This window comes from Colletes latitarsis, chromosome 1 (assembly GCF_051014445.1).
Source record: "Colletes latitarsis isolate SP2378_abdomen chromosome 1, iyColLati1, whole genome shotgun sequence".
Lineage (NCBI taxonomy): Eukaryota > Metazoa > Arthropoda > Insecta > Hymenoptera > Colletidae > Colletes > Colletes latitarsis.
The window spans coordinates 43,182,937-43,201,677 of NC_135134.1; the positions used below are offsets into that span (position 1 = coordinate 43,182,937).

At 30.0% G+C, this 18,741-nt stretch overlaps 3 protein-coding genes across 14 annotated transcripts in view; 1 reads left to right on the forward strand and 2 right to left on the reverse strand.

The window, feature by feature from the left end:
* Positions 1-387: 387 nt before the first annotated feature.
* Positions 388-4,956, reverse strand: LOC143341143 (protein fem-1 homolog B). Of its 2 annotated transcripts, none has more exons than XM_076763847.1 (9): positions 4,146-4,956; positions 3,711-4,057; positions 2,900-3,060; positions 2,630-2,790; positions 2,383-2,526; positions 1,777-2,006; positions 1,154-1,270; positions 870-976; positions 388-719 (listed from the first exon to the last, which is right to left on the reverse strand). In XM_076763847.1, exons 1-9 carry the CDS (start codon positions 4,692-4,694, stop codon positions 568-570), a joined length of 1,968 nt encoding a protein of 655 aa, XP_076619962.1. In that variant the 5' UTR covers positions 4,695-4,956; the 3' UTR covers positions 388-567. The 2 variants fall into 2 exon arrangements, 1 of the variants encoding a protein (XP_076619962.1); XR_013079563.1 differs by having other exon boundaries at positions 701-719; positions 1,159-1,270.
* A 348-nt stretch (positions 4,957-5,304) lies between these two features.
* Morula (anaphase promoting complex subunit morula) lies at positions 5,305-9,975 on the forward strand. Its single transcript, XM_076763832.1, has 8 exons — positions 5,305-5,644; positions 5,852-6,287; positions 6,442-6,680; positions 6,793-6,973; positions 7,067-7,292; positions 7,745-7,929; positions 8,004-8,549; positions 9,122-9,975. The coding sequence occupies exons 1-8, from the start codon at positions 5,570-5,572 to the stop codon at positions 9,559-9,561; spliced, it is 2,328 nt and encodes a 775-aa protein (XP_076619947.1). The 5' UTR covers positions 5,305-5,569; the 3' UTR covers positions 9,562-9,975.
* Positions 9,976-12,402: 2,427 nt separating this feature from the next.
* How (protein held out wings) overlaps positions 12,403-18,741 on the reverse strand; it is a 50,323-nt gene continuing 43,984 nt past the window's right edge. For all 11 annotated transcript variants that reach the window (XR_013079569.1, XR_013079567.1, XR_013079568.1 and 8 more), the window contains one exon: positions 12,403-16,800. The gene's annotated coding sequence lies outside the window, so the exon portion shown is untranslated. The remainder of the gene's footprint in view (positions 16,801-18,741) is intronic.

Below are 18,741 nucleotides of genomic sequence, written 5' to 3' on the forward strand. Positions count from 1 at the left end.
AAAAAACAGACAATGGTAATTACAATTTTTGTTTTAGTTAAAGTCATTGAATTCACAGATTAATGTATAGGATAATCAATAAAGTTCAATTTTACAATTATAACAATTAAGTATTAGTCGTTTTAACTCTGATTTCAATTGTTAAAATTTGTTTGTACAAAGCAGGTTTTACCTCTAATAATAGTTATCACACGATTATTTTGTTTAATAACTTATTATTTGATTTTAGCCCTCAAATGATATTTAAGATATTTCATTAAATATGTTACTTAAAGAATTGTAACTATGAATTATGTTTTATCTTTATAACTAATATAAAGAAATTTCTTTTATGTATGATAAAAGATTTCATCTTTAATAAATACAAAAAATTTGTATTTATACAACTGTATCTGAATAAATATTTCAAGATTTTTGTAAATCAAATTTTCTAAAAAATTTACATAAAAAATAAATAACTTGAATTATTTATTATTTCAAACTTATAACTTAATCTTATAAATTTTACTTAATTATGAGTGTAATTTATTTATTAAAAATTTATATTGTTCAGTGATAATTTTAACCCTAATTAAGTCCAGGCCCATGCAGTTCAATAAAACTTTCCAAAGAACGTGGTACTCGTTCGCAATAAGGTAAGTTGTATGTCTTTACGGCTTTTGCAGCCATACATTTCAATGACAATTTTGTCCGAGTCCGCAATATTAATTCTGCCTCACCTACGTGTATAAAGCAACATAAATTAATAATATAAAATGTTCAATGGCAAAACTAGTTTTAGATATTAAAAATAAATCATTATTTTAATCATATATAATTCTTTATTTTGTTAATATTTAGAGCATCTTAAATTCATTTAAGTAGTGTACCTGTAGTGGCAGCAAAATATGGAGTTTTTCCTCGACTATTTACAGTGTCCATATGTGCTCCAGCTTCCGTAAGTTCCATAATAATGGAATAAAGCGTTGCAAAATCACTGCAAGAAAGTGTATTTATATGACTTGTTGAAAAGTATCGCTTATGTTTTTCCTTAAAATATAAAAATTTAACTAATATGTACATTTTTCGGAATCTAACTACCGTATTATACGGAGAATACCTGTATTATCAAATTTGAACTGTTTTAGAAAAATAATTTATTAGTTAATTATACCTAACTGATTTTCTGCAACTAACAATCACATGTAATGGTGTATTTCTTTTATTGTCCATAGCATTTACATCAGCCCCACAACGCACAAGTAATTTTGCCGTTTCGGCACAAGGAAATCTGTAAAGTAATTATTTAAAAAATCATTAACTGTAAAGCTCTGTCTACCGAAAACCTCCGTCCGTTTTTGAACAGAAACACAATGTAACATTGGATAAGAATTCATTTGTAATTATTTTACAATATAATTTCCCTTATTATTTATAACTTTCTGTCATCTAGATACATTTTTGATCTCATATATGCATGAAGTTGTTAATTTTTAGATGTTGGGAATTAATTTATGACCTCCGTGTTTTTTGACAGTTAACGAACTTTTTTGCTTGTAGAAGATTGGAAGAAATCAAGAAAAGATTGAGACACATTATTTCATACATGAGTCTAATTCTCTCTATCTCCCTCCATTCTCCTGATCGATGTAATTTTAGTAAACTACTAATTGTCTGCTTTTAATTAAGAAAAAAAATAAAACAGAAAAAAAACAAAAGAAAATTCTGATCATAAAACGAACAGAAGTTTCTGGCAGATCTAATAATTAACTTCAAAAATTTTGTATGTAAACTGACTTGCAGGCGTCATTAATGTGGAAGTCATCAACAGGAGTCTCATAATTCACAGCAAGATGTAGTAATGTCTGTCCATCCCTCAAACTTAATTGTAAGACACAGAGTTTATGAACTAGTCGATATGCTTTATCTTTATCTTCTTCCGTATATCTACTTTCATTCACTGTTAGACGTTTCGTTAATATTGCTAATATATAAAGTGTACTTGTAATGTTTGATTCCATCTCCTTCTGCATTTTTTAATTTTCAAAGAAAGCATTAATTAATGTTTAATTTGTCCAATTAAAATTTAATTGCAAACAAAGATTGAAAGGCTAAAATATTGGGTTGCTCGTAAAGTAATTTCGTTTTCTCCCATGAGTGTAGTTTTATTTTTAACTTCATTGTGAATCATATTGCCATATATTTTAACAGCTAAGATTGCAAGATTTATTTATGTAAAATTTTGTTCTGTATTGGACCAAAATGATCAATATATAATTAAATATAATATTTATATACTACAAAAAAATTGTTGTTTATTTTCATGGAAAAAAAAAATCGTAATTACTATCCGAAAAATCCAATAATTATATCAATATTAATGAAATTTTTGTTTAAACTTACAATATGTTGGTCAATATCTTCTTTAGAAACAGGTTTATTGATTTCAGATTTATTACGACTAAGTTCAGTTACACAAGCTTCCAAAACACTCAAAACTTGAGAAAAATCGAAATCCACTCCAACGTGTATCATTTGTGAAAATACCTAAAACAACATTTAAATAAAAGAAAAGTAGACACGAGAAACATATAATATATTAAAGAATATTCCATAAAAATATTATTTAATGTATATTTCTAAACAATACCTGTGCAAACCTAAGGAGATCCTTTACAACTGATACTTTATTTAACTGTTTTAGATTCAAAGCATGAAGCCACAAATCTATACTTCTGTCAAACCTAGCATAGTCTGCAAATACTGCCCCTCTGAATACTATATGATGTGGTAATTCTGGATTATGCTGCCCTAATGTTAAAATTTAATCTATATATAGATAATGTACAATACAAACAAAAACTATACTATTTTCTATACTTATTGTTTGTTTCACTACTTATAAGAATAGAATAGAAACCTAGAATTCTCTCCCTAATAGCCAATGATTCCATATTAATAGCATTCTGATTGTTCTTAATACTTTTCAGCTTTTCTAATGTCTCACATTCTTTCCAATTATCATATGCCTTCACCGATTCACCTAATTTTTTATGAATAATGTTTTCAGGATCCATAAACCTGTAGCATCCAGAAAATTATCCGGCTAACTCTCCAAATAAAATATTAGTTTTTATTTGATGATGCAATATATAAGGTAGATCATTTAAATGGTAGTAACTAAACATTTCTGTTGCTTATGAATACATGAAAAAATTGTTTAAGATAAAATAAAACCAGTAAAGGGGCAAACAATATAATAATATATAATTATGCTCAGTAAGTCTTTGTTCCAGCTTTGCATAATAGGTATAGAGTGAGGAGTTCTTCTACTCTCAAACAGAATAGGAAAATAGGAAATGGAATCTGAAACGTACCATCGCATCGGGTAATGGCTGAGTTATCCGCGCGAATTATCTTTTAAATTCTCCTGGGGTTGTAAGGTCCAGTAACCGTCGTAGTGCGCGTGTCCCTTGGCCGTCGCTCGCCAAACTAATATTGAGTGACTAGTTCAATTTAAGTCGCGACCGAAATGATGTCGCTATATATGATTCTATTTGAAAAATCATTGATGACTTTAACATATTAAAAAAATAATCATAGAGAAATTTTTTTCTGTTGCTGTTTACCCCTTTAAACAATTTAATTTTATCTTGAAGTTTTCTTATAGATCCATAAGCAATGGAAATATAGAAGTGTTCCCATTTAAAAAATTTATTCTATATACATACCTAAGCTCCATGGCTTTCCAGAAATATTTATATGCTTTTGTCAAAGAATAATTTCCTTTATAGACATTATTAGCATAAGAAGCACCAAGAAGTTCATATGCTTCGATCGTTTCTTCTTTAGATACTCCTGCGCATTGTATCAACCATTCAACAACTATGGCTCTAATACGCTCGGCTGCAACTATTAATGGTGTCATTTTCCTAACATCCTTTGTCATTTTCGCTCCATATGATAATAATTCAGATACTATAATAGTATGTCCACATTCAGCAGCCAAGTGTAATGCTGTAACACCACAATTTGCCTTTCCATTTGGATCTGCGCCTTTTTCTAAAAGATACGTTACCTGTTTTGATATAAAATATAATAAAAATTGCTGAGATTAATTATATTACTTTAACAATAAAAATAATTGAAATTTTAATTATACTTACTACATCTGAATGACCTTTATATGAAGCTATCATTAGACACGTATTATTACAATGATTTGAAATATTTATATTTGCATTATGTTCTGTTAAATATTTAACTATATCTAACCGTCCATCGAAACAAGCTGCTCTCAAAGGCGTAGAATGACTTTTGGTCAGATGATTGACATCTGCGCCTGCTTTTACTAAAGTTTTTACAACTGGCAAATGGCCTGCACCAGCTGCACACCAAAGAGCGCTTGCCTTTTCGATAACGCATCCGTCAAATTTAACTGTTCCTTCTAGTTCTAAGTCAGGTTTAAATTTATCAAGCAATATTTTAACCACTCTATCATGACCATATCGTGCAGCTATTATTAAAGGTGTACATTGCTGTCCATCTTCTTCCAATACTCTTTTATTAATCACATAATTAACTTGTTCCAAAGGTTTATTACTGAGAAGATCATAAAGCACAATAGCCATACCATCTTTGGCAGCATAATAAACGCGTGTTACCAATGATTCTGACATTTCTATTATATCTTCATTCGAATTGACAGTTTCCATTTCGTTAAATGTTTTTTGTGTATCACAAATGTCGTATAAAAACACTTTCACCGTGAACTTCTTCTGATGAAATTTGGCAATGTTATTCTAACCACAAATTCTCCATTTTACGCTTCGCATTTCAGACAAAGTTCTAAAAGTTATTTTAAGACCATACGAAAACATATCGATATTCTTGCATAAAAATAACATTTAACCTCATTTACCCTTGTTTTGTGAGTGTTGTTACAATCATTGCTATTTTTGTAGATGGTCGTTATAGTTATTTTCTGTTGTGCTGTCGCGAAAACGTAGCTTTAGGATCACGTGATAATGGCATTTATATGAAAGTGAAATTCGAAAAACAGACAATACCACTACATACAGTCGACTCTATTACTAGCCACGCTGAACAAAAAACAGTAAAACCGCCAGAGTCTGAGTTTTCATTTGATAGAAAAACTACGCAGCATTTGTACATCTCTATCTAGTGCAAAATTGGACTCTCTTAGCCTTACTGCTTCTTGTCGAGCATGGTTTTTACTAGACTCTAGTAACTAGTGTCGCCTATGACATTATATACTTGAATGTTTAAACCTTCGGTGGCAGACACAAGGCATAATTAAATAGATTTTTGTCGTTAAATACATTCAAGATTGATATATTACCACAGAACTATCCCCAGTAATTACCATGTTACCAGTATTGCCAGACCGTGCAGTGCACGGTGTGCATCCCTTCCATCTTCGCATACTAATGCCTAATTGCGTGTACGTGAGCTTGTAGAGGAATAGAGGTTTCAGAGGGTCGAGAAAAACAGATTGACAAGCGTTTAAAATTTTGTTGTAGTGGAATTTCAGATTCCTTAAAACTTCTTTCAGTTGTTACTAGGTAATATGGCTACATCGACTATTAGAAAGACCGAAGTTTTCTCTCGAATACTGTATGCATTTCCAATTTTAAATGAAAAGGTTTGTTTAATATAAATTAACTTTAAAAATGTCTAATTTTACAAATGTTTTTGGAATCTGATAAAAATTTATCGATTTTTAAGAAATGTATATAGAACAATATTTAAGTATGGAAGTTAGTACATTAAGAAGTAGTTAAAGGGTTTAAAACATTTACTCTCATATTATTATTGTAATCAGATAACTTAATATATCTTTCTTTTTTAGCTTCAAAATGATTGCACAGACGAAGAATTTATGAAAATAATCAATGAAATCAAGGCATTAAATTTAACACATTTAGTTGAGGATATGGTTATTTATCATATAGAGGAATACATTCGGCAAAGTGTAGCTCCTATGTTTTGGAAAAAATTTATGACTACTGTAAATGGACAACAAGGTTTTGAACATTTTAAATGTGCAGTAGATGGATTATACACACAAGTAACAGGATTTGTACCATTATTAAAAAAATTAGAATATCTTACACAACATGAACCAGCTCAATATACGACAGAAGAAAATACTATATTCAGTCAATTTAAACTGATCGTACGATCTACATTATTAAGTCAATTGCCACTCCATTATGAGCATGTACTAAAGCAGTTTTATAAAATTGCATTCAATGTATTCTGTTGTACAGATAATGCTACACATGGTAATTGATATACAGATTTGATTCTTGTATTGAATTCTTTTGATTTTACCCATGTGATTCTTATTAGTATAGTTTTTTTTTCAATCACTTTGTGCATTACCTTATTATTTTAATACATAAAAAAGGCTACAGAGATATAATATCTGTTTTGTAGGAACTACTGTCAGTGATTCTCTTCAATGTGTAGGCTGCTTACAGAAAATAGAAAAATGTTGTTGTCAAATGATAGTAATTATGTTCCATGAAACGAATAGAAAATTGATTGAATTGGAACTATTAGAAAGACTAGTGGGTAATGTTCTCACATCCCTGATTCATATACATATAAAAAATCATGTGAATCAATCATGTGATAAAACATTTGATGTATCACAATTAGAATCATTGGAAAATGTAAGATTTTATTATACACATTGTACTATATGAATTGTGTTTATATTGTGAATTGTATTTATACTAACTTTTTGTTAAAAATTGTCATTAATTATAATATTTGTTTTTACAGTGGCTTGAAACAGTTGTTATGAGTTGGTTAATAAGAGTATATTCTGGTGGTTTTTCAAAGATTGTATCTTTAAGTAATCAAACTCGTAATACTATAGATAACTTTAAGCAAAAATTATCTTACTTTTTATACGAAACGTACACAAGATTTAGGATTGAACAACTCTTTGATATTATAATAGGTATTCTTTTACATATTAAACACACAATTTACATGATTTCATAATATTTATATTCATAGTTGTACAATGTGTAATAGTTTTTCGTATGCTTAGAGTATCCTGATTCTCAACCAGCAATAGATGATTTACGTGTCTGTTTGCAACGAACTGACTTGCGAAAAGTTTTAGTAGAAAGTCTACAGGAAGCCTTAAAGACAAGATTATTGCATCCAGGCGTGAATACACCTGATATATTAACTGCTTACATTGCAGCTATAAAGGCATTAAGACAGTTGGATTCTACAGGAGTTCTTCTTGAAACAATAACAGAACCTATCAAGTAATTACTATTACTATTGTAATAATACGATCACATTCTTTTAAAGTTTTTTTTATATAACATACTTTTTTAAATATTTTTTTTGAAATTACTAAGTTAACTTAAAAGTCAATTACAGTAGTGCTCACTTAAATGACCATGCTCGGGATTGGCCGCGGTCACTTATGTGGGCATGGTTACTTCTTAGAATTCAACGGAGATAAGGAAAGAGGATAAGTCGAGTGAGATACAATAGCTGGCACCTGAAACCATATACAATGTATCGATAACGACCGGCGTTAAGTTACGCTCGACACACTCGATGTTCGAAGTCGCTTGGTTTCTAAGAATTGGCGAGGATAACCGCGGACAATTAAGTGGGCACTACTGTACTTTTGATTTAACATTATCAACTGATTTTAAATTTTCATTATATTTTTTTACAATTTGTTTATGAATTTCGTTTTATTTAGAGTTTATTTGAGGACTAGAGAAGATACGGTACGTTGTGTTGTGAGTGATCTACTGGATGATTCGCCAAGTGATCTAGCAGATGAATTAGTTAAAGGTGAATCTTTACAATTAGATGATTGTTCTGGCGACGAAGAAAATGAAAATTGGGATAAATGGATGCCTGATCCTGTTGATGCTGATCCTGGTATATTCAAATATGATATAAATAGCATATTATAGATTTCATGTTATAAATCTTAATGTGTTTCTTTTTTTCAGCAAAATCAGCACAACGTAGAATGTCAGATATAATCTCAATGTTAGTAAACATATATGGAAGTCAGGATTTATTTGTAAACGAATATCGCACGCTATTAGCAGATAGATTACTGTCTCAATTAAATTATCATACAGAGCGAGAAATTCGTTATTTGGAATTATTGAAAAGACGTTTTGGAGAAAATCAGCTTCATTATTGTGAAGTTATGTTGAAAGATATATATGATTCTAAGAGAATAGATGGACACATACAATCTAATACTAGTTGTACTTTAGAGAAAGAGCAGTTCCGTATATCTGCTTTAATATTATCAGCACAGTTTTGGCCACCGTTCAAAGAAAATTGGAAATTGGAATTACCTAAATTTGTGCAAAATCAGTTACACAAATACGTAAAAGCATTTGAAACTTTGAAAGGAAATAGGACACTTTGTTGGAAACCTCATCTTGGGAACGTTACATTAGAGATTGAATTAAAGGACAGGACATTAGATATAAATGTGACACCAATACATGCTACAATAATCTTACATTTTCAGGATAAAAGTAAGAAATTTTATTACTATCAGAAATTTTCAGTTTATATAGTGTAGTAAATGTAACCTACATTTTCTAATATACACAAGAGAAGCATAATGAGACAAAATCAAGTATAGTATGACTATTGAAAAAAAAAGAAAAATTGTAAAATTATAGAGAGCTGGAAAGGGAGAGGGATATCTTTTTCTTTTAAAGAGAACCATGTATAAATACAAGTGATTCGTTTGCTAGTGTACTCAAAGGCCATCCCGCAGGTAGGGGTGTTTTGTTCCTACGCGACAAGTTGACGGCTGCCGCAGTGAAGACGTTGGGTGTACATATATGTATGAGCTGTAAAGTTTCAATTTGAGATTTTACAGTTTACACGTATACGCATACAAATGTCTTCACTGCAGTAACTATTAGCTTATCGTGTAAGGACACAGGACTTCTGCTGCGATCTTTAGGCAGCGGCACAGCCTTTGAGTACATTAGCGAGTGAATCATTCTGTATAATGTTCGAATGCGAAAAATGTTGGGTAACAAACGGTTGCTTTTATCTTAGTAATACAGATTTAGTTTTTAAATGATTTTTGCAGAAGAGTGGACTTTGGAAGAACTTGCAGAAGTAATGCATGTTCCTGCAACTGTGCTTCGAAGAAAAATAACTTTCTGGGTTATGCAAGGTCTTCTAAAAGAAAATTCTAATGATATTTTTACATTACAAGAAGAAAGCACAACAAAAAATAGATCTCTATCAGATATTGTAGAAGAAGAAGAAATTGAAAGTGCAATGGCATCAGCAAGCGATCAAAGGGAAGAGGAATTACAAGTGTTTTGGTCCTATATTGTTGGAATGTTGACTAATTTAGACTCAATGCCTCTGGAAAGAATCCATCAAATGCTAAAAATGTTTGCATCACAAGGTTCAGGAGCAATGGAATGTGGTTTACCTGAATTGAGACAATTTCTTGATAGAAAAGTTAGAGAACATCAGCTACTATTTTCAGGTGGTTTATACCGTTTACCAAAATCATAAAGTTGTAATATATTTTCTATTGTTGTATATTCTACTGTAAAGTATCATGTTATATCTTTCCTATTTTTTACTGGCTATTTTCTATTTTTTCTTCCTTTGTAATCTGTCAATGCTTAAAATATTTTTAATCATTAAAACGAGAATTGTATTATAGAGTATCCTAGATTTCAACAGTCAAATTTTGTCAGCATATTCTTTGGTCTAAATAAGAAAAAAAATGTTATGTAAACATATATTGTTTAGAGCTTTATTCAAAAGTTGATACAAATATGAAATAGTAATACTGCAATACAGTGTGAGAATTATTATTTACACTTATTTTATCTTCATTTAAGCAAGTAAACATTTACACTATCTGAAATTATAAAAACTTAACAATATTTTTATAAATTTTTCAAAATTGATTAACATTCCATCACAATTCCAACAATTTACTAATAGTATTAACAAAAATATAACTTAGTTAGAGATTATCTCATTTACATTTAGTCTATCTTTCTATAAGTTGTTGGTATATTCCAGTAAAATACATTATAGCTAATGATTTATATGAAATTGATGGTAAATGCAAGTACCTAAAACCAACGATCGTTGGTATGTTAATATTATTTATGTTTTGTAACATAGAGTGTAAATATATATATATACAATATATTTGGTTAACTTGTCGATTTCAATGGTGTTAAAATATTGTTGTTAGGGGCGTCATTTTAAGCAACTTTTACCTTGCATGTTATAATAGGTCGATCTCAGTTTGTGAGATATTAATGAAATATTTTTAAAATCATTATAGCGGTTTCTATTTATACGTGTGTGTACGTGGCAATTTGTCACGTACACACGTGTTATATGGACATATACAGGGTGTTCGGTCACCTCGGGCCAAAATTTTAATGGAAGATTCTAGAAGCCAAAATAAGATGAAAATCAAGAATACCAATTTGTTGATTGAGATTTCGTTAAAAAGTTATTAACGTTTAAAGTTCCGTCTATAAAACGACAATCTGCGAACAGCTGCGTGCGCGCGATAGTGGTTCTTATTCAGCATGAGAAACTCTACTTACTGACGCATCGACAGCCTTACACGCTTTACAGGCGGAACTTTAAACGTTAATAACTTTTTAACGAAGTCTCAATTAACAAATTACTATTCTTGATGTTCGTCTTATTTTGGTCTTTAGAGTCTTCCATTAAAATATTTCCCAGAGGTGATCGAACACCTTACATATCGAAAGAAAACAAACGAAGGTAAAATTTAGCATTTAGGATCTTCTCTCCCTCCCCTCTCTCCAAATTTCATCTCGATCGGCAACCATTAGACTATAAATTTTGAAAACATTATCTTTAGTGATGAAACTTATTTTTGATTAAACGGTTTTGTAAACAAGCAAAATTGTCGGCTTTTGGATAAACACAATTCGTAAAAGATTTAACAGGGTCTTTTGCATTCCAAAAGTCACTATTCGATGTGAATTTTGATATAGCCAAATTATTGGGTCTTGCTTTTTCAAAATGAGGAAGGAGTTACACCACAGACAAGGTATAGTGTAAATTTGTTTGATATAGGTGTGATATTTGTTTTGAGTACCTTTTATTTGACATTTCGTAAAACTTGCTCGGGTTTCTTTTGCTCTTGGATGTTGATTTTTCGTGGAACAATTCACTTTGCTCTGGAGGTGGAAGTGGTTGTTGAAAGTAATTGTTATAACTTGGTGACTGGTAGAAAGCCATGGTGGATCTACCGGTAGGTAAGTTGTGGGTGAGATAGGGCTCACCCCAACTTGAGAGTAAGATGCACTTTATATTAAGTAGTTTCACGATTTGAGTACACTTCCAATAAAGATATACAAGAAAACACTTTGAGGTTAGGGTAAGTGTGTTCATCGTGCAGTACACAAATGTTACCTCGCGGAGAGAAATATGGTAACACCTTTTGCACTCGCCAACAGAGGGATAAGTTCAACTTTTATCTGTCTCACAAATTCTCAACCAGCCGTTTATTCACTTTTCGACAGATTATTAAATGCCACAGTGTTTAAAACCGGACCTGCTAGGGCTGCCTTCAGTCGCAAACTGATGGATGATGAGTCCTATTTAACAGGCGCAGCCGCACCGCGCAGGACGAAAACGCTCTCCCCTCTCCTCTTTCTGCTCCCTGTTCCTCTCTTCCCCCACGTCCCTTTCTAACAAAGGGTCGCGGGTCAAGTTCTCGATTACCTGCCCCCACTCATTAATTTCTGGGTAATTTTGAAATATGTTATAGAGAATTAAAGTTTTGAACAAATTTCTGTTTTTGTTTGGCTTTAATTTCCAAGATGTTAACAAAATTCTTTTCATACTAGGTACATTAAATTCTGCCTATACATACGTGTCCGTGGCAGTGAACGCATCAAGGATACTACCCCGTACCTGTTATTTCACATACATTATCGCTACGTTACGATGGTCTGTATCTTTTACTTTTGTACAACTGGTAAATAACTAGTAAATATTTGAAGGGTAAACCTAATGATCAAGTTTAATTTTTTGTCACGTATTGTTCAAGTTGATGTAGCGTCGTACTCGACGAGAGAAAAAAACTAGCCCAATCTTAAACCATTTAATGAAGACTAAAGTATTATACTAACTTGTTAAAATCCTGTAATTAGTATTATTAAATGTATTAGTATAATAGTTAAACTATTAAGTAAAATAGGTTTTGGGGCATTCTTAATATAATTATATCATAAAATACAATTTACATAGATAAAATAAAAGTTACCTGTTTTTCAATAATAAAAAGATATAGAAGCGTTTGTTGAAAATATAAGTTACACACATTATTAAATATACACAAATGAGTATGACAAAAAGTTTTTATTATTACATCTACATATGGCAAATTTAAAGAATCAACAAAACATTCGTTTTATATCTAATGTTATATTCACTGATAAATAAATCAATCTAACATATAACCATTCTCATCCATGTAGACATATTTCGTATGTAATATAGTAACTAATATTATAAGTAGTGATTTTGCAACAGAAACAGGTAAAAATAGTTTTTACATTAATCAAATTGCTCGTTGTTTATAACGATACAATTTGTAGTACTATTTCGTTAATAGACCTTTGTACCCTACACATTTCACAAATGAATATTTTTTATAAGAACTTATCTCAATTTATAAGATTGAAAATATTCAATAAACGGTTGAAATTTATTACTTTACAAGTAAATTGCACCATAATATTACATAACAAAATTTCCAGATTACAGTATAGTAAAACATAGAATAACATCTCTTTGTTAAGAAAAATGGAGATTCTTTTTAGTCACATAACAAATTAATATATTTAAAAGAAACTTAAATAATTGCAATACCTAATTAGTACATTTGAATATTTTGATTTCTTTACCTTTCATTTCGTTTTATTGTCAATATCAAATTTACGAGTACTGTAAATTCACAGTAATTCATGCAATATTTATTGCCTTTATATATTTCTTTAAAATTACATATTCATTGAATTTGTTCTAATATAGCTTATAATTAAATTTTATATCTAACAATTCATATCTTTATATTACGTTATGTTTCAATGTATTTTAATATTGCAATCTATTAGTATTCAATTATTGTGATCGAATTTTACTGTTTCACTTAAAATTAAACAGTCACGATAAAAAATATTTGACAAATTGTTCTTCTTTTATGAGTTGAACTAGACTTAGCACTAATTTTACTTCCAAGTACAAAACATCAAGATGAAAACAAATTTTGATTTTATATTGCACCTATTACAAGTAAACATGTTATTTTCTTAATTATACAAAATACATTATATTATTTAAATTTCTTATCTCATTTTTACCCACTTCTCCTCTTTATTCCGTTGTTCTGTTAACAATATAAGTACTATATAATTAATTTGACACATCACAGACAAAAGTTTGTTTTACAGTCTGTGATTAGCAACATTAAATATGAAAATTTGTTTTGATTGTGTAGTATGATCTTAAGATTTCCCCTACATATTGGCTCTGCGGTAGGTGTGATACAACAGAGAAATGAGATTCTTTAGTTAAAGATAAATTAAGTTGAAAATTAAATTGATTAAAAATAATAATGTTGTTAGTTACATAGAAACCTAGTTGAGTACGTAATAAGATAAGTATAGTTCTGTCAAGTGTGAGTGAGATCTGTGAGCAGCCGCGTTTAGAGGCGTAAAATGTGGGCAGATACTGTAACTAAATTTGGGATGACAGAGTCGAGTAAATTTTATTTTCAAATAACGAATAAACTTTTGATTTATTCGTAACTTAATCTTGTGACTTTACTTGCTGGATAACATTTAAAATAAATTCGTTAACCAATTCTAATTTACGAATGCATTGATGGATGGAAACGTAAATAAAAATTAGTTTGTGAATAAATCTAAAATTTTGTATTCGCTGTTCGAAAATAAAAATTTGTCTAATTCTGTGGGATGGATAACTGAAGTTTTTCACGAGCCAGAACGCTTATTTCATTTACGCGCCGTCGTCGAGTCGCATCTACGATGCTAATTAATATCACAGTAAAATGTGACGGATGGTGAGCAACCGCAAGACTGGGACTTTTATATCAAACTTCACTCTTGCTTGGCTGAATTATACCTTTGCGATTTATGACTACGACACAATTTTCTACAAACACATATTCCATTAAAACAGGCATTATTAATGATCAATACACACATATGTATGAGCATTTAGCTTATTTTGATTAATATGGAATAAGCATACTTCTGTCACCTACTCACATTTATATAGAAACCAGAAATTAAATGTAACATTTTTATACTTATTATTACAACTATACATTAACAATAATTCAAAGAAATTCGAAAAAAAAATAAAAAAATACAGTTCCCTGAATATAATAAGGAATTTCTTACTTCTCTTATGTTTTTATAGAGTAGACGTCAATGTTTGCAATGACTCCAGAAAATATAAATAGTCAATAATACACAGAAAATATTAAACATTTGATTAGATTGCTAGATAGAGTAAGGCTTTGCGGACACTGAGTATATAAAATGTATAAAATTTAATTGGATAGTTAGTACATAACAAAATAATAATTAAAAAAACTGTAAGACTATCTGTGAGAATATATAATATTATAAGTTGTTCTAACTCGATCTAAAGACCATGTGATATATTAAGCGCATTAAGAAATTCGATATACTGTACATTGTTGGAAAGAGCGATAACACCGAGCTCCATCCAATCCCAACTTTGACGCATGTGTAACCACCACCATTCGGCCCTTAGACATACTAGTATTAGGTTGTAAACTAAATTTCAGCACTATGACGCATAACGCTGTTCTTTTGGAAGCTGTTTAAATGATGAAGTTGTCGATGATGCCTCTCACCATGGATTTTGTTCATTTTTAAATATGTTACAAAGAACGATATTTTTAACAACTTTTTCCTTTTTCAATAATAAACGGTCGGTTTTAGTTTCCGAGATATTTGCAAATGGCGGAGAAGATGGATGCACAAACATAAAATTTTAGTTCCAGGAATTAAATAGTTTCCAAGATATCAATATCATCAAGATATCATAGATTGATATCAAGATATTAATAAACGTAGCGGTCATCACTGCGACGTCTTTGTGGAAACGGAAGATAAGCTGTGATCGTCCAGTGATGCAACAACTACCAGTAACAGTTATTTACAAATATCTAAAAAACTAAAGTCGATCGCCAATTTTTTCAAAGGAAAAAATTAGAATATCTTGCTAAGGGTAGTTTGATGTGCCATATACGCATTATGTTTAGGAAATGGAGCTTTCACGAGTGGAAATTCGGTAATTGTTATACTACGACTCTTTAAAAGGTGTAAAGGCTGAAAAATAGTCATGAATATTAACGATATTTATGGATTTATCATCATTAGCAGGTGTGCAACGTTTGAATGCTATTCGAGATTCAGGTGTGCAAATTTAACGATCGATAATCATTAATAGTATATCAGAACGTGATCTGTTGATCTGTTGATCGGATGATCGAAGTCTAAAGCAGTCCCTTCTCAGAATTTTTGTCATCCAAGGACCGAGAGCTAAGTATCGTCGTGGTATCCATCTCTTCGAAAAACGGTCGAATTAGTCTCTCCGAGAAGCGGTCGAATTGGGTGAAGAATAAATCGATTAAGATGTTTTTAAGTCCATTTGTCTTTTTCTTTTACTTTATCACTGATTCGTCACTTATTCAAAATAGTGTTGAAATTTAGTTTACCATGTAATATATCTGAGTTTAGTAATAAATAATGACCGAATATGTGTGTATGCAGAGGTGTGACTAATCCATTAAAGCCAATTCTTTCGTTCGTCTTTTCAGTTCTGCAAACCACGTGTATTCGAAATTTATGCAAATGTATGAAAATTCTAACTTTTAATAATTTAAATACTAATTTTAAATAATAATAAAAACTATTCAAAGTCATTTTACTTTTCACTTGAGAATTTCTCATTTTCTGATTATATCACACCTTATGAAACATTCTGTATAGAAATGTGACCCTGGAAAAAAGCCAAAAATCTTTTATTTTAACAATAAATAAGTTAATATTCTAATGTTAAAACATGAACTGTTCCTTCATTATGATGGGAACATTACATGAACGGTTTTATAAGAAATCAATGATTTTTAGACACAGTATAATAAAAAATAAGAACTGAATAAATTCTGTACTTATAAAGAAACAGTCTTACATTTGAGAGGAAAGTTAATAATAAATTATATTGACATTTTGTTAATTCTACAGTTGAGAAAGGATAATTTTAATATAGTTCGCTTCAAAATACGAGATCCTTTAAAATCATCATTCATTTACATTAAAAATTCAAAGCATTTTAACTCTTACCATGATCTTGTACGCAGATATCTGATTTAATTTAAAAAAATTTTCTTTTCGCGTGTAATGATGTGATACCACGTTAAGTCAGACAGTTATCTGTCGAATGTACGAAACGCCATCAGAATTGCTACGAGTGCTAATGAAACGAATATAATAATTTAATCGAGATTACGAAATTTTTAAAACACGGAGAGGATACAGGATGGATAAACTTGACAAACAGGGCTGGTGATGCGAACGACGAAGGTGGTCATCTGGTTGGTGAATCGATCGAACGCGGATGTTGTTCCAGAGTCCAGGTGTTAGCACGGGGCGAGTGGATTCCATTGTTAGCACTCCAAGCCTATAGGCCATGGGCAACCAATGTTAAATAGAAAGAAAAGAAAAACAGTTTGTTAGTAATTTAATTATGATTGATTCATGTTAACATTAAGTCTCTGAACAGTTCAATAGTCGAAAGAAATGTAGTTAGTGGGAAGCAATGCCTTGGCTTAAAAATCCAATTACTTTTAACTACATGAAACATTATTTATCTGCAATGATTGTCTGCCACAGCGTTTCTCAAAGTCTGTTCCACGGAACACCACATCTTCGCGAAGTAACAATTATTATTTCAACGATATAGGAAATTTATATTAATAATATATTGAATATGTGTATTAAGTAAATTTATAAAATTTGTTTAAGTTTTAAATTCTAATACAGTTCTTTAGAGGACTTCGAAGATAGGAAAGTTTGAGAACCGCTGAGTCTAACATATAGTTTTTGCTAATCTTTGCGTTTAAGTAAGGACTAAAATCAGAAAGAATAACTATAATAAATAGTAGTAAACAAGCAACTGCTTCACACTCTTGATGGTCAATATTAGTGTTTAAGCATTTAATTCATATACAACATTATGTAACAAAACATTATCAGAGAATTGCATTTCACTAAAATGAAATTTATACTTCGTTATTTGTCGGCTATTGCTTATAGTTATTAACCCTCTAACTGCTGAACAATTTGTCAATTTTATAGCATGAATTGAAATTTTACAATCCCCATAAATTATTTAGTAATTACTACGTAACTTTTTGTACAATAATTGATAATTATATTATGTTTGAAAGATTTAACAAAAAAAAAAAGAAAACGCTATAAATACATTAAATTTATATTTATAAAATATTGTACTTTAAAGTTTGATAGTTTTCGTATGGTACAACTCTTATTACTTATTAGAGGGTTAAACTATTTTGTTTTAAGTTTCACAAAATTATGTACCCTCCCCGCGCATAGGATAGTTAAGGTGATAAATCGATTAAATTATATGAAATTCTAGAACGATTGAAAGGTATAAATATAAAAAAAGCAGATTTAGAATAGTGATAATAAGAGGACTTTAAAGTAGCTCTTTATTTCGTAAGAAGTTATATCAATTTTATAGGCAGCTTGGGTGTGCACCTGCCACCATATAGCAGCATTAATATTGTTTATATGTATAATATTAAACACATAATAATGGCAACATTATTACTGTGAATCATTTTAATTTTAACAACTGATATTCTATTAGCAAGCAAGTGCCCAAGGGTCTACAAATTACACATACGGCATATAAGGTAAATGTAAGTGGTATAAACTTTAAAAAAAGCAAACTATTTCAATGTTGAACATATATTATACAAATATGGTTAATGTAATTACCTAGTCAAGTACATATAAAAGGGGATCTTGGAGAGTATTGTATATGTAAGAAGTATCTATCTATAGATACTTAATAAGTAACTATTAACATTTATGTTTTGTTTTCTGTTAAAATCATTAACTATCAACTTTTATATTATACGATTGAATATTTTACACAATTCTACAATAAACATGCGTTCTGTATATCGATTCAGTTTTATTATATTACATGTAAAAGCATGTCACTTGCGTTTCTCATATAATTTAATGATGAAATATTATAAAATTATAGTGACAAAAATACAATTCAATTTTTTTTTTCAATCTCTTTATCGAAGTTAATTCTATTTCTTTAAAAATCGTAAAATTTACTGATTCAGTGTATTAAATATATTCAAATCTTCATGTGTTTATATAATTTTAATCGTAAATAACAAAAAGCTTGCTGCTTAAAGTCACCCTTAGTTTTAATTCACAATTTCCTTGTTTTTTGAATTAAGTTAGTGTCAACTTGGCCATGTGGAGCATTTTTGTTAGTTTTATAAAGACAATGCTTAGTTATACGATAAGTGTAATAGGTAAAATTACATCTATAACGAAGGTGCCACTATAA